Here is a 23,030-nt window from a genome sequence, read left to right as displayed (position 1 = left end):
CCCGCAGGCCACCACACACACGCCTGGCCAGCCTTCTTGCCGCCACCTCCCCGGTGTCCCTGAGTCTGCCGCCCCCGGTGGCCTGGTGGGAAAGACACCTTGCTCATCCCTCAGGCCCGAGTAAGCTCAGGACCGAAGGTCCCCCGTCTGGGGCTCCTGTGATACTGAGGACCAGAAGCCGTTCCTCTGAACTCTCCCTGCTTCTGAGCGACCGTCACTCAGACCGGTCCATGACCCCGAGTCCTCCCGGGACTTCGGGTCATCAACGATGAACTGGGCTGAAGACCGAGAGGAGAAAAGCTGTCCCTCATCTAGCCATCCACAGGGGTCTGCCTTGGGGTGCTGGCCCCAAGGAGAACCCACACTCCACTGAGGATGGGGCGCAGGCAAGGCCGCTGTGGCGGCAGGGCTGCCAGCTTCTCCCATGAACATATTACTTGAGTGGAAGCAACGTGCTTACTTAGGCGCTTACGCCGCTTAGGGTGCTGCCCGGCACGGGGCAGACAGGCACACATCACACATCATCCAAAAGGGACAGTGGAGGCAATGCTTTCTGATTCTTCTCCACCTGTCAGTAGAAAAACAGGCAGACACCAGACTTGTACTTAGCTGTAGTTTTGTAATTTCCCCAGTTTATTTGAAAACAATCTTTTCTGACATATATTCATATGAATTTTAGATCAGTTATCTCCAAGTGCACAGAAATTACCTATATTTGCCTATAAACTAAGCACTGATAAAAGGATACTTAACATATCAATATTTAAGCATTCCAACATAAAAGGACTTTTTCCCCACTTATTATTTTTTTCCCACCTAAGCTGATCTATATTTGACATTCAGGTTAATCACACGCATGTAAAAGCAGACGTGGTCCCCACACTGACCCTAAGGTAAACCAGCACACAAGTGTCCTTCTTCCCGGACATAATTACGTTTCCAGAGGCAAAGTGGTTCAAACGGGAACACAAGGTGACTTCCTTATGAAATCAGCTAGACAGACACAAACTAAGGAGTGAAGGTGCTGAAGATGAGTCACGCAATTCTTCCTCCTTCCTGTCCTGTCGGTGCACAAGTGTGCACTGTGCATGTGTGTGAACACTTCTCACCAACAGCACTGGACACCAGGCCCTGGCATCAAGAGGGAGTGCAGGGCAGGGGCCCCGTCCACACAGAGGGAAGAGGTAGTGCAGCTTCCTGGAAGTGCCGATGGGCGCAGATGCTGCCGAGCCTTACAGAGATGCTTTACTTCATTATGCTCTATCTTGCTGCTCTACGATTTTCTTTGTTCCACTATTTTTGTAACTGGGGCAAAGTGGGAGGTTCAACTAGTCTAAGAACACTTACCCCATAAACTGGCTGAATCAAACATTTTTATTCGTCCACCAAACGCAACAACTGATTTCCATCTACAATTATTTTTTAAGGTAAGAAACAGTGAGTCAACTGAAAAAAGGGCTGCGGCCTTGGCTAGGGAGTGGCGACACTGTGACACCTGGCTGAGAATGCGGGCCTGTGGGAACGAGCCTGGGCCGCAGCAGGGCTGGACCCGGGTCAGCGAACCTTCTCCAGGAAGGCTCTGCAGCAGCGCACACACTGCTGGTAGACGGTCTCAAAGTCGGCGTCATTACCCTGAAAAGACAGGGAAAAGGAAGAGTAACAAAGCCTGCGTAAGGAAAAGGCCCTTCAGGACTCTGCCTCCGACTCCCGACGTGAGGGCGCACAGACAGGCTGGTGTTTACGTTATCCCTACCCGTGAACCGCAGCATGGAAGTGAGAACCATACTTACATAATAAGGGTCTTCAATGATGAGCTTTTTCTGTGGATCGTAGCTCCCAAGTAGTTCAATTCTCGCTCTGCAGTTTTTAACTTGACTACTTTTCCTATTCAGATCTCTGTAAAATTGAAACATGAACTCAGTTTTCTGATCTATGGTTTCAAGTTAAACTGGGACGTCTGCTAGGGTTTTATGAAGCACCCATATCAAAATCCAGCAAAAGTGACCTGACTTAAAGAGGAAATCAAGCACTCGGCAGCTCTGCACGGCCCTCCGTGGGGCTGCAGTCATGGGGCTCTGTCTTTCAGGCAAGGGAGCTCGCAACAGCAGGGGATTTACACGAAATGTACAGCTTTGAGTCAGACAGTAATCTGCATTCTCCTGACAAGGTGACAGAGTGGAACGCAAAAAGCCATGAGGACCAAGTCCCAGAGGGCGGGAGGTTCCACGCTAAGGTGTCCTGACGGTGGTCCTTGCACCCACTCCACTGCCTGGGGGGGCTCCGCGCCCATCTCCCACCTCAGCTTTCTCACTGAGCTTCGTGTGGACTGTTCCTGCATTTGGTTACCAAATCTCTATGGGGGACAACAGAGTCTAACGGGAAACCCGCGAGGCCTCAGAGCACAGACCCTCCCCAGGAAGCCACCGAGGCTGAAACGTGAAGGGCAGGTGGGAGCAGGGGTGGCTCGGGCTGCACCACCACGTGCCAACCACGTCTGGACATTTCATTAATAGGGTGCCACACAGCGTTCTCTAACAAGACACTGTTGATGATACTGATGAGCTATTCCATAAGTGAGAAAAATGTGGACAAAACAAAACCAACAAGTGAAAAACAAAAATAGAAAATCTACGTATTTTAACGCAGTTCGTGATTAATGAAAACCTAGGTAAGCCTGCTGCATCCGTACCTGTCCACCCTACAACAGTGACTAAAGGAAAGAGTTTCTGTTAATCAAACACACGCAACATTTACGGGTTAGCAGTGAAGCAAGGCAGTGTGGTCCTGCGCTCACACCGCGGGCTCGTCTGTCCTCTCGGTGAGGGCAGACACCGAGGGCCCTGCGGGCGGAGTGCTCAGGCATCTCACTCAGCAAGACCTATTGTGTGACAGGCAGCACGGTGCCCGTCCTGCAACTGGTGCATGGTCTGCTCATACACTCCCTTTGGTCACTTAGCCCGAGTCTGCCTCTATATTTGTAAAATACATCGTATTCATTTATCTTTGCATGGTCACATTGTATCATATTGTTTGTTAGGTTTAATTTGAATACATGAAGCCCATAATACATGTAAGCCCACCTCAGACTTCAGGAGGAGAGGCCCAGGAAAACGCTCTCATCATTGGTTACCAGTGCCTGGCTGAAGAAATGCCACACCAAGTTCCTTGTTGCCCAGATCCATGTCCCCTGAGGTCAAACGCACAAGTGAGGCGATAGGGCACGGTGGTGAGTGTGACTCATGCCTCACACAGCCTAGGCTAAAATTCCAACACACCCACCACTGAATCTGTGACCTTGGGCAAGTAACGTAACCTCTCTGTGCCTCGAATTCCTCTTTGACAAGATGGAGCAACAGTGCAAACCTTCAGAGGAAGCGCTTTGGCGTGCACAGCACATGGTATGCACCATGCTTAGCCATTTTTATCTAATACCTTAATCTGACAGTTTTTGTTTTTTAAATTGATTAAGGCAATCAACAATTTAAATGAACTAAAACGTCTTCTTTTTTGTTAGTCTTTTTTTGGGGGTTGCTGTGAGGCAGCTGTAAGGGGGAATAAGATGAGAAACACAATAAAACACCATGCTGGCCGTGAATCATTATAGCAATAACAAACTCGTTCTCCTGCAAAACAAAGCATCACCTTATATGTCAGACTTTTCCTTATCCAAGGGTGTGTCTAAGTGTAAACAGATCTATGAGACTTCAGCTCCAAATTATTCCCTGGATTTCTCACTCTTCTAAATAAGTACTTCCACATGTTGTGACCAGCATTATATATTACAAGCTTAAGGTACTAGAAAAGTCATTTTGGACAACAAACTGCCTAGCCTATTACTGAACTGAGCTGAAGAGAAATACCCTTTAAAAATACGATTACCTCAGGTTGCTTTCATCCATACATAGTATATAATCAAAAGTGGCAAAGTCTTCTTTGGTAACCTAAAAGTAAATGAGAAGTGAAAACATAATGTTTACGTTTAGACCAATCAAGCCTAGAGGATCCAAAACAGAACCTTAAAAAAAAGAAAAAAAAACAAAAGGCTATACTTGAATCTGCTACTCACTTATTAAGTTATAAATCAATTAAGGTACTTTAAACAGTTAACCTGATTTCCTAAAATTGTATTGCAAATAAATTTTATTTTATACAGTTCCCTAGAATAATCATAAATAGTATAATATGTGGATGCAAAGTTTATACTTCATCTTCGACTTCTTAGAAACAAAGTATAATTCAGTTAACGTATTAAAATGTTCCGTGTCCGAGCCCTATTTTTCATTCTACAAGTACTCATCCTCAGCCCCAGTGACATGGGTCAACTGCAGCACTGGCGGCTGTCCTTGTGGGGCTTCCCTCCTACGCAGGGTGGGCAGCTCTCAGGACTGACAATGCCTCACAGAAAAATAAAGCAGAGAAGAGGGCAGAGAGGAAGATAACATTTGAAGTAGAGGGTGGTCAGGCTCACGAGAAAGAAACACATGAGTAACTGAATCTCTGGATCTTCTCTATTCCGACTAAATATCCATAACTTGGACATGACACAGAAGAAAGTACCACTCAGTATTTTTACTAATTCTAACCCAAACTTGGCACTGTTTTCAGACATAATTCATAAACATAAGCTCACTAAAATATAAACAAAAAACTCTCTTATGATTTTTTATTAGTATAAGTAATAACAGAATAAGAAAAGAGCGACTATATTCAATTTTAATAACCTATAAGGGGAAAGATACACCTGAAACTAACAGCATTGTAAATTAACTACACTTCAATTAAAAAAATGGTAGGCAGGTGGGAAGGAAGGAAGGGAAACATGCCGTAATCAAGGATGGAAATAATTTCTAAGAATGCTTTCAATACTCATCTTCATCACTAAAAAAATCCTCTAGGATATAGTGGCACAATGAAACTACAAAGATTTTGAATGCCTGGTTAAGCAGAGTAGTGGCACTCTACGATAATCAGCGCTGCAAAGGAACCATGAATATACTCACTCTTCTGTGAAAAATAATAAATTTTGGCCCTTAGTGCGCGCTTGCATTAATTTGTAGCGCAGCACATTAATAAAGTACCGGGACCAAATTTTGCTAACATTCCCAAGGTACTAGCTTATTTTAAAATCTGTTAGAACAAATATTACAAGTTATTTCCCCAAATTAGTTGTCTGAGAAATGTCCTGAGATTAAATATTAAACACTGTTTGTAATTTTGGAATGACTGCGATTGCAGATCCTAAGAAAGACTTAGTAACTGACAGCTACATGTAGCTACATGATGTTTGGATGTTAAAAAGACTGTGGAAGAGGAACAGCTATAATTAACATCTTATAAAGAATGCATGGTAAAGGATTTCCGCTTGCAGCTATAAATGAAATAGCTTGTGGCAAAACAACCCTATTGCCAGAAAAAAAGTAGAAAACGCCCATCAAAACTAAACACTTCTGCACAATCATTAACGTGCTCCCATGACAGCCAGGCTCAGAAAGGCCAAAATCCCAACCGCGCGCACAGGACCAGGTATGCAAATTGGCGGGCCCTCTGCTGCTACAGATAAGCCTGGCTACCTGCGAGGGCTGACCGGCCACAAAGGGCAGCTGGCATCTTGCCCCCGCCCTCAAGAGGACTTGCTGATCCTGGGCCCTGGCTAGAGCTCGGAAGAGAGATCTCAAACTTCCTGGATGCAGAAATTTTTAACTCTTAAAATTATTTAGGCCTTCCCTCTAAACAACTTGTTACTTAGGGTTTTATCTATTGTACCAATATTCACCAAAGCTATTAAAAGTGAAATTTTTATAACACTTATTATTCACTTAAAAATAATAAAAATTCATTACCTGTTACTATAACATTTTTATAAATGAAAAACAGCTCTATTTTCCACACTGAAACTTAGGGAGGAGAGTGGCACTGTTTGACATTTTTGCAAATCTCTTTAATGTCTGCTTACTCAAGGCAGACGGTTCTCCTCTGTGCTTCTGCATTTGATCTGCTGAAATATGCAAAACCAGCCTCACACAAGTATGTAGCTTAAAAGCAGTATTTTAACAGCCATTGTGTAACTGTGGATCTTCTCTGATGCAACACCAAAGCTCATTAGCAGTGGTTTCTTACAGGTTATTTGCAATGCAGAACCTGAAAACATACGAGCAAACTTTTCCTACTCTGTCCTAGCTCACTGGTTATGGTTAGTCTGAGCCTTTGAATGGATCCCTGACTCACACATTTTGACCTCACTGGCCTAGGGGTCCCTGGAACCCACTTTGGGGACTGTGCTTTAGACTCTCACAGGAGGGGCTGTTAGCAACGTCTGAGGACATTGTGATTGTCACGATGGGGGATGAAAGGGGTGCTTAGCATCGCGTGGGTCAAACCACCGGCCTCCCAGGTCATGAGAAGCCTGGGCAGAAGGCCGCTGATGGAAGGCAGGAGCACCAAAGGGCCAGTGGCCCTCACCGGATGGAGATGCCGGAGGTGAAGCTGGCACCACACGTCTTCTCCTCAGAGCATCTGCCAAGTTCCTAAACTATTCAGAGAAAGAAGCCAAGAGAACAAGTGGAAGGCCGCATGCAGCAGACTCAGTGGGGAGGGAAGAAGAACTACTTCAGAAGCTGCTAAACAGGAACAGCCCTGTGTGCTGAACGCCTCCCCGGCAGGGGGACTCCTGGAAGTTCACCCGAGAGGGGCCCGTCCAGCACAGCCCGAGCCCCGCGAGGCAGGTCCAGAAACCAGTCAGCTCCAAACCAATTCCTGCCCTACCAAAGCGGAGCCACCTGGGGGCGAAGGTCCTTCACCCAAAGCTTCTACATTGTCTATACATCATGCTCCGCATTTAATCCAAACTATCAAGCATGCCGAGCAATACAACAAAGAGGAAAAGAAAGAAAAGCAGACTCACAGATGACCCAGGTATTAGCTACTAGGCTTTGTGTAAAATAACTGTGATTGGAGTTGTTCACGAAAATATAGGGCAAGATGTAGAATTTCACCAGAAAGCTGGAGTCAATTTAAAAGATCAAATAAAACTTAAAGAATTAAACAAAGTAACAGACACTAAATATTCAATAAGTAGAGGCTTATGAACTGTTTGAAAACAGAAAGATTTGTACATCACAAAACAGGTCAGGAGAAAAGTCTCAGACTGAAAAACAGTGAAAAAAAGGATGGAGAAAGTAGCAAAAGCACAAGAAATTTATGTTCAAAATACATTTAGGTTGAATCTCAGAAGAATGAGGGGAAGAAAAGTAGACAAAGATAACAGCCCAGAATCTTCCAGCACTGATGAAAACCATCAAGACACAAATTCAGGAAGTGAATCTGACCACATAAAACTGCTGGTAACTACACACCAAAGAAAGCTAAAGATAGCAGAAGAAAATGACAGCAACATCAGGGAGCAACAAAGGACAATGGATTAGATGAATCCTTCCAAACAGTTAAGGTAGAAACACCATCATTGTTTGACAAAAGTTTTTTAACCGAAGAGAAAAGAAACATTAGCCAACTTGTTTTATGAGGCTGCTCGACCCCGACACAGTGTGTGATGCCAGGTGTGTATCCACCCAACAGAACTGCACACACACAAAGATATTCAGTGGACTCAGCCCCAAACTAGAAACAACCGAGTGTTCCTCAAGAGTGGAACTGATAATAAACTGTAGCCTAACTGTAAAATGATACTGAGTCCACAAATGAAGATGACTAAGCTTTGCTATGAGCAACAATACGGAGAATCTCACAAAGGAAAAAGCTGACAGAAGTATACACACTCTAGGATTCCACTGCCATAAAGCTGAAAAGGTAGACGGCATTCTGAGCGGTGACCTCTGGAGTAGAGGGAGTAGAGCTGGTCGTGCCATAAGATGCACTGAGCACCCTGACATCTGTGCATATGTCAAATAAAGTTTACTGAAAAGGGAAAGAATGTATGATAAAGTAAACATCCCCACAGAACTAACCGGATGTGAGAGTTCACATACTCCAGAGAAATGATTACATGCGCTAAAAAGAAAAAAGTACCCTGAATGTATCCTGTCTATAAAACCCAGGTTTAATAGAAATATTAGAATAGTTCTCATACAAATTGTGATACTCACTAAAGAGGAAATCTGTAAACATTAGAAAATGCTAAAAAATAACAAAGATCTGACGTGATACTGACATATCCTACTAGGACTTTCACATTTTTAAAAAAATCATTGTTGAGAAAATCTTCTTAAAAGCAACAAGAAAAAGAAAATAGATCATGTGGAAGTACTACTTCTAAAACTGGTAATAATTTCATAAGCAGTAACTTTCTAGCTTTGTTTTTTTAAGGCATGTGTATTTAAAATATTTCATTTGTACCCACTTTTATTATAAACTTAGTGTATGAAAAATAATCTGATCTTAAAAGCAGAAAACATGGAAGTGTCATTGCTCATAATTCTGAAGGTCTACTCAAAATAAATCTACATTATTTAGAAAACAAAATAGAAACTGGCAAGGTATGTACAACCCTGAAGAGATTAGAATGGACAAATGATATAAAAAATGTTTAATCTCCAATGAAAATTCCACTTAAGAAAGGGTCCTTAAAATAGTTAATTTAAATAGTAAATTGTTAACATGCAGAGTCAACTGATGTAGCCAGAAACTAGTTCACAGATCTCAGTTATCTAAGTCAAAAATAATGTGTGTATTACTAATTTCTGAGACATTATTAACATATTAAAAGTGTTTCTATAGTAATTCTGTTTTGTGAATTTTCTGGCTCACACCTCAACAAATAAACCTGTAATTAAATCCAAGTTCTACCACTTTGCAGCTGCATAACCTTCAATAAGTCATTTATTTTCTCCCCAGAACTGTTTCTTGACCTGCAAAATGTGTTTACCAACCACTCCTTTCCGTAATTGATAAAATTTGAGAACGACCAAAATTTAAAATACGATGCTATATGGCAAAGCAATCTGCCAAGTTTTAAATAGAGACAAAATTTAGTATAACAACGACTAAGGAATCTTTATCCGGTCTTACGAGAAGTTCTGATCCAAGCACTAATACTAAATTATAGTTCTCACACTGCCATCCATACTTACAAACATGCAATATATTTGACAACTGATTTGCAAAATATTTGGCTTCTCACTTTGAAGGCCTCAAAAGCTCATGTGACACCAAGCCATAACCCTTCTTGGCCTATAGAGCCTACATTTTGTTAGGATGGATACAAAAGGAAGTTAGCAGATTTTAGCGAGGTTTTTAAAAAATCCAATTGAATCTCCACAAAATAATCATGTTGATAAAAATAGCAGTCCCTTTAGAACGACACGCTAGTCAGAAACGAAGCGTGTTTCTGTAGCAGCTGGTCCCCGTGGTTATAGAAGGTGCCAGCGCGAGCACCCACAGCAGCTCCTAGACTGGGAGGGACTGGACGGGCCGCCTACGGACCCCGACGTCTCACCACGAATGCTGCCATGAAAACCTCAGCACCCCACCTCCCGCGGTTCCACGGGAGTCTAGAACCCTGCAGCCCAATAACGTGCCCACCAGACCAAGTGGCTATTTAAATGAGTTACAGTTTAAAATGCAGCCTCCATTACACTGGCCATATCTCAAAAGTGCAAGAGCACATGCAGCTGGTGGCTTCCACCCTGCAGAGCAGATAAGGCACGCCAACCTCCTCGCGGGACGTGCTGCTGGGCCGCGTTCCAGAACCAAAACCCAGAAGTACTACTGCTGGTGTGCAGGATATGCATCCATAGTAATATCAGCGTTACCCGGTATTTCTAAGGCACTTCACAGCTGGCAATGTTTCTGTATTTACAACCGAAATTTATTCTAGCAACAACCTAGTAATGGAAGCAGACTAAGTCACCAGGGCTTAAATGTTTAAAGACCTCACGCACAGAAAAAAAGGCGATGCCAGCTCAGGTCGGCCAGCTCTTAGCCAGGGCTCTCTCGACCATGCATTTTAACAAGTCGATTCCAAGACCATGCAAACCTTTCAGAACTGTGGAACCAGAATGGGTGTATTGTGGCTGGTTAGGCTGACCCTAAATAAACAGACTCAAATAAACGCACTCATTATACATAAGTCTGGTTAAGCCTCTCACAACCGCTCAGGTTACGGGATCAACGTATTAGAAATTAAACGAGGTCTCTTCTACCTGTCTTGCTTTATGGACTGTGTTAATGCCATGATTTCTCAGGCAGCTCACAGCTCTCGGATCTGGCGACCGGCCCACGTTCCAGTCAGAAACAGCGCCACTGTCAATGACCCACTGCAACACAAAACACACAAGTGCACCTTCAAGGTCAAGTACGGTACCTGCCGGGCAACGTGACTCATGGGGACACCATGCTTCTTCATGCAAGCCTGCCCTCGATAATCAGGAGGGTTTCCTAGTTCATACGTGGACGTTGCTGCACTGTCTATCCTCCACTGCAGGAGAAAAAAATAATTTTTTTCACAATTTTCTGCCCCAAAGCCATTCAGGTTGTCCTCTTTAAGGCTGTGAACAGTACTTACAGTATCTGAAATGTTTTGATCAGTTACAAGTTTCCTGAAAACTGCTTCTGCGATGGGTGATCGACAGATGTTACCTTAAAAAAAAGGAGGGGGCAGAGTGAGCATCTGATGTGAGGGAAGCAAGGTACTCTTCTCTGAGGTGACCGTCCTGCCAGCACGTGGCCGAACCTGGGGGAACAGCTGACCCAACCCTGCTCAATGATTTCACACCAACTGTCCAAGTACTCAAAGTACAAATGACAAAGACATCCGAAATCAGAACAGTCATGACCAAAATCATCGTTTTTCAGGTTTGCTATCACTGACCCAGAAGCGAGTCGTGAAATCAACGAAGTGGGTCGCAACCAGCCTATTTTAAAATGAAATACAACAGAATAGAGTTTAAAATATGCATTTTCAAGTATACTGCACATAATAAAGATGACTATTGTTTCATAAAATACACAAGCAAATGTATTCAGACCTAAGAGTAGCTCCACACAGACTTCTACTGCAGGACCTGTGCAGAGGGAGCCCTTGCTTGAGTGCTGTGGACCCAAAAGTCAGCCAGCTGGGGTAGGGATGGTCCTCCAGGCTGTCCAGTCTGCCCAGAACTTACAGCAGCTGCAAGTTCACAGATCCCCAGAGCCACCCTCACTTCAAACCAGCTGAACCTTACAGGTTCAATATTTCTCCAGAAGGACTGCAGAATTCAGGAAAATGCTATACTTATGATTATAGTTTTATTATCACAAAAAGATACAAAGCAGAACCAGCCAAAGTCAGAGAGCACAGCAAAGATTCTGGAAAGTTCCAAATCGGAAACTTTCTCGCCCTTGGGGATGTGTCACATTCCCGTCACCCAGGTGTGACAGTACTCAGAGTACTCCCAATCCAGGACGCCTCCCAGAGCTCCAGTGCCAAGGATTTATTGGGGTTTCATAAATAAGCCCAACTGATTGAGTTACTGGCCTGTGGTTGAACCCAATGTCCAGCCCCTTCCCCTGCCATGTGTGGCTCGCAGCCTCCACCCGAGTTACCTCCTCTGCATAAGCTGTGTAGGGCCATCCCTGAATCACAAAACACTCCTATCACTCCAAGGGAATTCCAAGGGGTTTGAAGGTTACCTCCCAGCAGCCAGGACAGAGGCAAGGCCTCTCATTAAATGGGGTCAAATTCCTTACTACACAGGGGAAGAAAGATAAAAGACAGAAAATCCTCCCTCAAAATATCTGTCCGCGTGCTAAGCATTGTATTTGTGGGGGACGCGGAATCAGCTGAATACAGACAAGAGGGCAAAGGCTGCCGGACCGGCGATATACTACAGGAGCGCCGGAAAAGGCTCCAGAAAGCACAAGGAATACGACAGCTTCCTATGAGAAAAACAGAACAGTCAGGGCTGGTCTTTAAAGGATGAAGAGTATTTAAATACGGCTTAATTGTAGGAAAAAGGTAACCTGACACCACCATGCTCTCTCTCATCTCCCAGTGTGCTGGCTGGGACACAATTAACAGCACACATTCTTTAGACCTTTAAAACATTAAACACTTAATAATCTTGCCAAAACAAGGAGTCCCGTTCTTTTCTGCTATTACCCTTACCAATGGTATACCTCTGACACTTCCCTGCACTTCAGTCTGAAACAGGTCCAAATAAACGCTTTGAAGGAATACAACTTTTATGTTTCAGAAACGTACTGTTGTTACTGTCCTGCACACAGGCTACCAAGTGAAATGGCAAACAGCAACCTCAAATACCCCAGAACTCCATGTCTCACCCCCTCCACCGGCAAAGCTCTGGCTCAACACACAAACTCTCTCTGAATTGTGGGTCTCCCTCCTGTGGCCCTCACCCCTTCTCAGTCCAATCTCAACACAACAGCTGACGGCTTCTTTTTAAACTTCCCACCTCTGCTCAAAACCCTCCAATGGCTTAACTCGCTCAGTGAGCCCAAGTCCTCACACGGCCTCACCAGATCTGTCCACCGCAGAACCTAAATGTGGGTCTGAAAACTAGGGCTCAGGACCCACCAGCTTTGTATATAGTTCTCAAAGCTAAAAATAATTTTTTTACATTTTTAAACAGTTGAAAAATACTCAGAATATCTTGAGAATATTCCACAGAATTCAAATCCCAGTGTCCATACACAATTACAGCCCAGCATGATCACTTATGTATTGGCTAGGGCTGCTTTTGCACTACACCTTTGGTATGGCCTACAGAGCACAAAATATTTGTTCTCTGGCTCTTTACATAAAGAGTTTGCAGACTCCTGCCCCGGAACACTCACTGTATGTCAGGAAGTAACTTCTCCCCTACGCACCAAGAACAGCACTGCTCATGTATCCACTGGGAACTGAGCAAACAGCCACATTATCTGAGTCCTCAGGTACAGAGGGGTGTCTGACTGAGAAGGTACTAGGTCGCCAGGCCAAGAACTTCAGCTTCCCAGCCGTTTCTTGAACATGGCCAGCACCCTCACTTCAAAATCTTTCACCTGCCTTCCTCTGGGTCCAGAGTGCTTTTCCAAAATACCCTACACTTGCTTCCTCACCTCCGTCAAGTCTTTGCTCAAATGTCACCTTCTCGGTAAGCCCTCCCCTGAACAGCCTACTTACAGTCGCACTCTCCTTCTCTGCCCCTTTCCCGCCTCACTGTCCTAACCAAATACCTGATTGTTGGTGACGGAATGTGAGCTCTAGAGACGCAGGGAGTTTTGTCTGTTTTCCTCACCACTATGTCCCTAGCACTCAGAACAGTGCCTGGTCCCATGGCAGTTGCTTTAAAAAAAAAAAAAGTACTGAAAATAAATACTTACAAGCAGACATCTCCCATTAAGAGCCACCATAGTGCATTACGTCAGCCTAATCAACGATACTAAGTGAAATAAACAAGGCAATGGAATCCTATTAGATGCCCAACCTGGGCTGAACTGCCCTTTAAAAACTGTGTTGAAGCCATCAGCCAGCCTTCAGTGGAGAGCTTAAAAATCAAATGATGCCGACTGTCAAAGTGAAACAAGGAGGCCTTTTACTTTTCCCCTCATAGAAATTCAATTCTGCAAATACCTAGTATGCATCATATTTTGTCCTAAAGCTGGAAATACAAAGAAAAATAAGCCACAGTTATTGCCTTCAAGAGGGCTAAATCTAGCTATAATCTCAGGAGGCTATCAAGTTAATTATAATAAAATCTGTGTGAGGAAAGGTGTCTATAAAGGGTCATGGGAACAACTACCTCTACCTAGATGATCTGGAAAAAGTAAAGAAGGGGATACTTGGGTCTGACATTTTAGAAAGGCTTTCCAGGCAAAATGCAAAATGGGTTCCCAGAAAGAAGCACACACGGAAGGCACACTGAGCATCTGAAGTCCTGGGGAACAGGGAGTCCACAGGGTGTGTGAGTAGGAAACGGTAAACGGGGTAAAGTGGGAAACGCTGAGCACACTTCTGTGGCCTTCTTTAAGGGAGCACCTAAAGAGGAGTGGAAGGAAATGCAGACTCATCAGGTTTTAAGTCACTGGACTATTGACCATATAGGCCGTCCTCTCTGGGGAATTAAGGCGATGGGGTGGAAGCACTGAGGTGCCCTATCAGAGGAAAAATCCTGAAAGCTAAAGGGAAAGTGAGCTCTATTTTAAGTAAGGGAGGCTAACTGTTGAAGTCCTAAAAATGAAAATAATTCTGAGCTGGGAGTTACCTGAAGAATTAAAAATAAAAAATACCTTCATTTTCATGTAGAGGAATATTGGCACATGGGGCTGTTACATAGCGACCTAGGGAATCAGATCTCCCTGGTTTGGCTTTTACAATCAAGAAATCCTAAACCTTTGCACTTCCCCTGCCTTTAGGTCAGATCCATTTGTGAGCATGGGCCGAGGCAACATGCCAGCAAACCAGTGTTGTCATGGGTTTCGGCGCATCAGGAGGCCCTTAAAGGACAGATCAGCCCAGTGGCCTCGAGTCTGTCTGATGAAGGGGAAAAAGGGATTCTAGGCAAGTGCAATGTCAGGAACCCTGGCTTGGAGTACAGGTGCTGCAGGTGAGAAGGGAACCGGGCTTGGAGAAAGGACTGTACAGAAGCTAGAGGTCCAGGCTTGCATAGAGGGCTTCGGCAGGTGACAGGGGATCCGACTCGGAGACAGGACTCAACAGGAGACCCCGCTTGGAGAGAGAACCGGGCACGTCAAGGACACCCCGCCTGCAGAGCTGCCCAGGCAACGGCGCCGCCCCATGCCACCCTCGGGTCTCCCCTCTCCGGCCTCTTCCGCATCACCGTTCCTGGCCCAGCGGCGCAGCCCAGAGCGCACGAAGCCCTCCCCAGCCCTCCAGGAAAGTCAAAGTGGGGCTAGATGAGCGCTGTCTCACCCAGACACACGAACAGCACTGACTTGGTCACCTGTTCGGCCATCTTCCCGCGCTCATAGAGGCGCCCACTAATCACGTAGGAACTTTTCTGGCGCGGCGCATGCGCACCGCGAGGGGCCCGCTCCGCGCGCCCGCGTAGTCCTGCCCCGGCCCCACCCGGAGCGATAGTGCAGTCTCGCGCTTGCGCAGTCTGGCCCCAGAGCCTCCCGCGGGAGGCGGCGCCGAGAGCCACCCCGAGGGCGGGGGGTGGGGCGCGGGGAGGGGAGGGATAGGGCGGGACCAAGAGCCACCTGGAAGGGGAGGGGCCCAATGGGGGAGAGCTGGAGTCACGCGCCTCTGCGGAGTGACCACCCGAGGGCAGGAGAGGGCGTAGCCCCGAGTCCCGGGGTTTTGGGGGCCACAGACTGAAGCCAGAGAGACGGGGCCTGATGGGTCCCCGAGTGTCCTCGGAGAGTAGGGGGTCAGTCCTGGAATTCAGGTGAGCGCCCGTCACCTGGGCCGCGCGGCCGAAGGTGAGGCCCGCGATCAGGGGCTGTGCGGGGTCCGCAAGGGCACCTCCTGGTACCCCGAGACCCCCGCCCCCAGTGCCCGGGTCGGAACCAATGCGCAAGGTCCGCTCTGCGGCAGGACGGCCGCTGGGCTGCCCAGTTGTAGAAGCTGGGTTGCTTCAGCAGCCGCCCTGGGACCGGTGAGGGCGAGCGCACACCTCCCTTAGCTGCAGTTTTTGTCCTGCGAATATGTGTGAAGTAGGTGCTTTGCCCCGGAAAAGCGGGTGTTTACCTGCTCCCTCACCTGTCGCAGGTGTGCACCTCGCTAGACCGGTCCCTGCCCTGGGAGGCGGAGCCGAGCGGGGAGGGCCTCTCCTCTTCCTGGGTAGGTGTCGGCAGCTCCAGGGGCGCCGGAACGGACCAGGCTCGGGGTCGCAAGTGAGTACGGGTGTCGGTGACGCCGCTGAACCTCACCTGGAATCGGGACCACCCTTTACGCTATACAAAAGTTTTGCTGAGGAGTGTAAATCTTTGGTGAAAGAGGTAGAAACGATGTCTTTGGGATTTTTTTTGCTGTTGCGCATCTATTAACACTCAGTTATCCCACAACTGTTAAAAGTTAAGAGGAACCAGCTCCCTGGACTCTCCACAAATGCGGTTGTGATTCAGGTTTGGCCCCAGTTGATTCAGTTCACAGAATGGCTTTTCTCGTTTTTAATTTTAGCGATTGTCATTCACTTCATTTGTAAATATCTAATATTTGAAAAGACAAGGCACTATCTTTCATCGCTCCCGTCTGTTTTAGTGGGGGGCACTCTGGACCTTTGTTGGACGGTTTGCGTTCAGCCTGGGCCTGGCTCGCGCAGCCGGAGGCAGAAAGCTGCCATTGTTTCCGGGCTCCCCAGGTGTAAGTGCCGGGCCCTCCACACCTCACCTGGCCCTGCCTGTGATCAGCCACAGTTCCGGGGAACCTCTTGGGGCAGAGTGGCCGCCTCCCTGGTGCTGTGAGCGCTGGACCTTGGATCTCTTTCCTTTACTGTGGTGGTTTTTCCTTGTGTAATGAAATAGGAAACTGCTCTGAACAGGTAGATGACCATAAGATAATGAGATTTACCCTGCTAGCTGGAAATGTGTCATTTTCACTTCATCTCAACAAATAGTTCTGTGTCACCACTGCTGCTGCTGAGGCTGAGTTGGAGAGAATGACACAGAGAGGAGACCCCTGCCCATAGAGAGTAGGAATCTGATGGCCCCAGAATGTTCTACCAAAGGGGAGGAGGTTTTCAGGTTTTCTTTTGTATACAGAACATGCGTGTCCTGCATTTTTGTCCTCGTGAGAGTTTTTATTGAGGTGTGGGAGATGCCTGAATTAATAATGGGTTAGTCAGAAACTCTGCACACACGCACCTCAGAGAAATAACAAGTCTCCATGGTGCTGTTTAGTTCTTTGTGTGGCCTGCTATTGGCATACCTGCGCAGTGACCAGCTGGAGGTTAAAATCGGTTGTTACTTCCATCCTGTTTATCATGCGTAAACTAAGGAGAATTGGTTATCTGGTTTACAAATATTCTATTTAAACAGAGTTTCTTTAAAATGAGTTAATACTATCCCTCATCTTTTGTAAGATTAAAAAAATATTTAAAAGAAATCTGTGCTCATCAAGAGTGATTTGATGCTTTTATTCCATTTAGGAAATTTTCTCAGGGGCTTTCTCACTGTTTAGAAAGAAAGATATGGTGTTTGGAAAGAGAACGCTGACAAGCGAAGGGGATGTTGCTGCCGTGACGCCGAGTGACCGGTGGTCACAGACGTCTTTCTACAAGTTGCCTTATGTGCAAGTGTGTCCCGATAAGACATCATCCTGTGAAGTTTGAGACCTAAACACACGGAATTTTTATTTTCTTTGGGAGGAGTCCATTTTTCACAGTCACTGACCAGGTTAATGTGGCCTGTGTAGTTCTTCTCTGAGCCAGGATCACTCTTCAGTTTGAGAAAAGGTAACGTGGTATAAGTCAAGGGGCTCCTTATGCTGGAAGTTATGGTTCTTGTCACTCTATAGTCTCTGTCCCCTGTCTGAATCCTGTGGTCAGGGGAACAAGAAAAGAGGCACAGGCCACAGTAATGTTTGGGGCTCAAATCATCAGTTTAGTTTGAAGTTTGGATTAGAAGGTTAATGACCTGACCAGAGAGACCAGTTTTGATTTCTAGAACTGACAGACTTTGTCTCCTTAAGACAAAGGAAGCAGTTAAACCCAGGCCACAGAGAGATGAGAATTAGTTTAAGAAACAGTGGCATCCACCTAAAGGGGTGGGATAGGGAGGATGGGAGGGAGACAGAGGGAGGGGATATGGGGATGTATCTATATGTATAGCTGATTCACTTTGTTATACAGCAGAAACTAACACACCATTGTAAAGCAATTATACTCCAATAAAGATGTTAAAAAAAAGAGAAAGAAACAGTGGCCATAGTTATCAGGTGGTAGTGTCCGAGATGATAACGTCCTAATAAAGCTAAACTCAATATTTCAAAGGCTTTCAAAAGGTTACATAGATATATAAAGTTTCTTTTATTTTAGCTAAGGTTTATAGCCAAGATAAAAATTAATAAAAAATTTCCTATAGGTAGCCCTCTCATAATTGAGACTCCATTAAGGAAAATAATATATTAGATGCTTGTTGACCAGAGGGAAAGTTTGGGAAGCCCTTGAAGTCTTAAAGCGATGAGGTGTTGGGACGGGGCCTTTCCTCTCCCTACTTTCGTTCTAGACAGGAGGGCTAGGCTGGAGACTAGTCAGTTTTATCACCCCGGGTGGCAGCTTACTCCAAATAGTATTCTAATGTCACTGTGGCCCCCAGTCACCCCAGCCCTGAGTTTACTGCCCCATGACCAATATGGGAATTATTTCTACATCTTAAGCTCATTTCAAGCTTTTGAGGTTTCCAAAGTAAAAATTTTCTCCTCAGTATTAAAAAAAATCCTCTTAATTAAAAAAAAAAAGTCTTAGTATGGAAATTTTCAAATATTTCAGTTACTTTTTAAAGAAAACTTTACATCTGTTTTCTTGGCTTGAGGTTTGGCATCCATCCTTCTCTTTGGAGGAAACTCAAATATTTATAGATGATTTGCTTTGCCTTGGAATTCAAGAGACTTATGAATGTTGAGATGCAAACCATGACTTAATAATGACCTTGTCTTCACAACTTCAGCAATATAATGATAGCAACATTCTGAACAGACCATGCCCCTTTGCCGAATTGTACAGCAGAGGAAAAGTGGATGTGATATCAACATTCTGAATAGACCATGCCCCTCTGCCAAATGGTACAGCAGAGGAAAAGTGGATGAGCCATGATTTGATGCTGAGGACAGGAATTGAGGCTTGTCTCTAAGTCGTTGTTATTACTTGTTGGCTCTGACAGAAAAATTCACCATTATACAGCTATGACCTGGCAATATGCTCATATTAGAAATGTAATAGGATCTGTACTATTCAAACAGATTAGCCAGGTTCTTCTGGAATTCAGCTGAACGTGAAGGTGTCCTCACCATGACCAGCCTTGTGACACCCAGCTCGCAGTGACACAGGGCTGTGTCTAGCACTCAGGCTCAGTGATTGAGCTGTGTGGTCTGCAGGCATCCCGGGCTGCATGTGAATTCCCCAGTCCAGTAGCTTTCCTTCCCATGTTTATAAAAGAGGCTCTGACCTTCCCTACACAGGATGTTTGCAACAGCAACTCTCAACTGTGGAATTTGCTTATTTAACTGGTTTAATTCTGCCTGGTTGATGGAGTTCAAAGTAGAAAGTCTTTTGGGGGTAAGGTTTATGTATCATTTACTGAGCTTTAGTTGCACGTGCCAGAATATCTGATCCAAATTGGCTTTAGCAGGAAAGGATTTCACTGGTCCATGTGACTGAAGAGTCCAGAGCTGCTTGTGGCACCAGCTGTGGCCCAGCCCTGGGCTCAAGCAGTGCCGGCAGAGCCCAGGTTCTCTCTCCAACTCTAGTCAAGCGCTCCTCTGCATGGCTTTGCTCTCAGGCTCTCCCCAGTGGTGACAAAACCTTGCAGCAAGTCCAAACAGAAGTGCCTGTGAAAGAGGCAGTTCCGGCAGCTCCCACACAAGCCCTTGGTCAGACGCTGACGTGGATCAGCCTTGGTTACAAAGCTCTGCTGTAGCACAAGGAGGACACTTGGTCTAATTCTGCAAATGGGTCCCCTTCAGGTGCGGCATCCGTGGAAACAGACACACTGTGCTGGTTCCAAAAACCAGAGGCATAGATGCTCAGTAGGAAAAGGAACCAATTTCCACTGAAGTTTATTAATTCAAGTCAGTGTGATGTACTGAGCACCTGGATGTATGAAGAGGGCTCTACAGGGGCACAAAGCTTTGTAAAAAGCACTGCTTCTGACCTGTAAGGATTGCAGCTGAGTGGTGGACAGCTGTGTGGGTAAGAGTCTCAAATCACAAGCTCCAGTGCTGGAAATGTAAACATTCTATTGAGTCCTCGTTTTCAGTCACGTCTCAGAGTGGGTGTTGAGAAGAAGCGTCAGGTGTATGCCGCCTCTGCCCACTCAGATTTGCTTCTGGGTCTTCAGTTATCATTAGTTCTGAAGCTGGCCCCTGCTGCACTCCCAGGGTCCTGACATCCCAGCTCTGGTGGAACAACAGTAGAGTTTCCTGCAAGCAGAGAGCTGGCTCTCCCGTGCCTTCTGGGCTGAAGGGGTCTTAGGGGGGTGGGCACCACTTGGCAGTGGGGCTGCTTGAGGCTCTTTAGACCGGTGTGCTTGTTGGTCTCCTGACACTCAGGTCTCCTTAGTTTGGGGTTTGGTTTGGTTTGGTTTTGTCCTACCTTTCCTGTGACAGCCTAGAAAGGACTATTTTAAGGTACTGTGCCATCAACTTGTACCACGCTTCCCTCTCACCCTCCTCTCTCTCAAGATCTAGGAAATGTTACAGAGTCTGAGAGTCAGGGAACCTTTGCGCTTACTCAGCACACGTTCTTCTAAACCCACTGGGTTTTCTATGTAAATGAGCCTTTCCTAGTCCTCACAGGGTTTTGATCTTTAATTCCTAAAAGCAACAAATCCTTCATTCATTTAACAAATATTTATTGGGCACTTACTATATGTTATTATGGTGTGTGTTGGAGATGTTACAGTTAATAAAGTAGTGTGATTAACCTCATGGCACTTACATTCTAGAGAGGGAGATTAGCTTAGAACGATTAGATTAGATAGACAGATAGACAGACAGGGTAGATAAAAGCCATGGTGTAGACTAAATATGGTGGAAAAACTTTGAGGCATGTTATCAGTGATATTACTTAGAGCATTTCTTTGGAGAAATGACCATAGGTGTTCAAGACTGGAAACAGAGAAACCACAGGAAGGCTGCTGAACAGACACCACAGGAACAGATATTCCTTGGGCCAGACTGGTGGCAGGGGAGCGGGTGAGATGAAATCAGATTCTGAGCGTGTTGAAGGTCTGTATTCCAGTAGGGTGTGCTGGTGGACTGGCACTGGGAATGAGAGCGATATGGAAGTTACAGCTGGCTCAGGTTTTGAGTGTGAGCTCCGTGATGGATGGAGCCTACCTGGAGAGGAAACCTGGGGAGCAGGCTGGAGAGGAGGTTAGGGCATCACTGTTAAGTCTAAATGTGATTAATTTGAGATGCTTACTTGGATACTTGATTTCAAGGTCCAATACGTAACTGATACGGTGAGTCTGGCATTTAGAGAAAGGTTAAAGAATAGATCAAGCTTGGAGAATTATCAGATATAAATGGTGCTTAAAGTCACAGGACCTGAGGTGTGATGTGAATAGGAAAGGTGGAGCCTTGGGGAAGCTGAGAGGACCCCGAAAGGGCTGGCCTCCAATGCTCCGCTCCCTCTTGGAAGCTGTCGACGGGAAAACAATGCACAATGTGAGAGCTGTGAGTCAAGTTTTATTTGGGGCAAAATGAGGACTGTAGCCCGGGAGACAGCCTCTCAGATAGTGCCAAGGAACTGCTCTGAAGAGACGGGTGGGGAGGCCAGTGTACATGTGATTTCGGTGAAGGGGGTACATGTAATCAAGCACACATTTTGGCAGAAGTTCGCTGCCGGTCACAAGCAGATGTCTGTATCAGTGATTTTAGTGCTTTTCTGGATATGAGAAAATGTGAGAAACTGTGCTCTTAAAATCTTCTCCTGAAAGGATCTAAGTATCTGAAGGCCTGTTCTGCCAGTTCTTTCCAGGGCACAGAGGGCCTCCTTCCTGAGCTCCGCCCTGAGCTCCTTTCAGGGTGTGTTAAAGGTCAGCGACTGCAGTGACCTAATCTTTGTGGAGTCAGATGGCAAGTGACAATTTTCAGTTGGCAAGACAGACGAAGGCAGTGTTAGCAACCTTGGCACTGCTGGGTCCTCTGGGGCCTCTCCCACAAGACATGGGGCAGGTGTCTTCCTTGCTCCTTGGGTCATCTGTTGTTTTGTGCGGCGCAGGTGGTAAAGCTCTGCTCAGCTGCCCCAGGAAGGGATGGCCCCGGGGTGGGGGGATCTTGCCAAATCTCAGGTCTGGTCTAAGATTTAAGTACTCGTGGTTTCAAGTAGAAGCGGTGTTTAAGGTTGATTTGGAAGAATGAGTGGAATTTTAAGAGGTCAGAGGTTGGCATTTTTTTTTCCTCTAGGGCCAGGCAGCCCGTATATCAGGCTTTGGGGGCCAAGAGGAAAACTGAGGCTATGTATTGACACTTACGCAACAAGAGAGAAAACAATCTTCCACAAATTGTTACTGACAAAACCTGAATTATAATAATAATTGAGAACTTTTTTTGTAATCCAAGTCTTCCGGTGGGTAGAATGGGACTCTCTTCATGGGAGAACGTTTTCGCCTTGAGTTCACTATTTAGTGCCCCTCATCATGACAGATCATAAATGTTCAGCTATCAATGCTGATCTAGGATGGGATTTTACCTGTTTCATCTTTGAAAGTGTGTTCTCACATAAAATATTCTTCTTTTGATTCATTTTTTTCAACCAGCCGTTCCCATGGGAGAACAGTGCGTGGCTGGGTGTGCCCGAGTCCTCGGGGCCTCTGAGCTCCCGACGCCCCTTCCGTATGTGCTCTGGGAGGGGCTGTGGGGCTCCTGTAAGGGGCTGATGCCGAGCTCCCTCGGGGAGCGGTGAGAGGCCATCTGGCGAGCCCGTTTGGCCAGAGGCCCGGGAAAGCCCTCTCGGAGTCCTCTCCACAGCTCCCCGCACTCAGAAACCAGAGGCCCCACTGCTCTGAGGACTCCTGCCCCTGCCACCCCCAGAGGGAGCCCAGCCTGGTGGAGTGCAGCTGTCCGCCGTCCTAGGGCTGAGCGACAGCTTCTCCAAGGAGGGCTACATCTCCTCACATTTCCCCCCGAGAGGGAGGACTGGCCCTCAGCCGAGGGCACCACACAGCGTGAATAACTCCCACAGTGAACATCCCCTCTTTGACCCGCAGTGTGCATCCCACCTGCCGTTGGACTCTGCCTGCTACATCTATTCCAGGTGGACGGGGGGTTACGGCCAGAGGCATGACTCGGGCGCAATGAGGAAGGTGCAGGAAGGGGCCTATGACATCAAGTTTTCAGGCACGTGCTAATAGGAGCACTTGGTACAGCAAAGATCTATCTTTTTATCCATTTTAACATTTAATAAAAAGGCAAA

At 46.1% G+C, this 23,030-nt stretch overlaps 2 protein-coding genes across 7 annotated transcripts in view; one reads left to right on the top strand and one right to left on the bottom strand.

The window, feature by feature from the left end:
- Window positions 1-610: 610 nt before the first annotated feature.
- ACP1 (acid phosphatase 1) lies at window positions 611-15,008 on the bottom strand. Of its 3 annotated transcripts, none has more exons than XR_004352972.1 (6): window positions 14,864-15,008; window positions 10,517-10,590; window positions 10,155-10,429; window positions 3,880-3,941; window positions 1,791-1,896; window positions 611-1,632 (listed from the first exon to the last, which is right to left on the bottom strand). XR_004352972.1 is itself a non-coding variant. In XM_032653471.1 (6 exons), the coding sequence occupies exons 1-6, from the start codon at window positions 14,904-14,906 to the stop codon at window positions 1,555-1,557; spliced, it is 477 nt and encodes a 158-aa protein (XP_032509362.1). In that variant the 5' UTR covers window positions 14,907-15,008; the 3' UTR covers window positions 611-1,554. The 3 variants fall into 3 exon arrangements, 2 of the variants coding, with proteins under 2 accessions (XP_032509362.1, XP_032509363.1); XM_032653471.1 differs by having other exon boundaries at window positions 10,316-10,429; XM_032653472.1 differs by having other exon boundaries at window positions 10,155-10,268.
- Window positions 15,009-15,155: 147 nt separating this feature from the next.
- Window positions 15,156-23,030, top strand: part of SH3YL1 (SH3 and SYLF domain containing 1) — a 47,219-nt gene continuing 39,344 nt past the window's right edge. The window contains exons 1-2 of one of the 4 annotated variants that reach the window (XM_032653335.1): window positions 15,189-15,341; window positions 17,043-17,189. In XM_032653335.1, the coding sequence (XP_032509226.1) occupies window position 17,189 (1 nt within the window). In that variant the 5' untranslated portion in view covers window positions 15,189-15,341; window positions 17,043-17,188. Of the gene's footprint in view, window positions 15,342-15,709; window positions 15,790-17,042; window positions 17,190-23,030 lie in introns of those variants that run through there. The other 3 variants (XM_032653336.1, XR_004352943.1, XM_032653334.1) reach the window with 3 other exon arrangements.

The sequence above is a fragment of the Phocoena sinus genome, chromosome 13, assembly GCF_008692025.1.
Source record: "Phocoena sinus isolate mPhoSin1 chromosome 13, mPhoSin1.pri, whole genome shotgun sequence".
In the NCBI taxonomy this organism is placed as follows: Eukaryota; Metazoa; Chordata; class Mammalia; order Artiodactyla; family Phocoenidae; genus Phocoena; species Phocoena sinus.
This window is presented reverse-complemented; position numbering and strand designations above follow the sequence as displayed.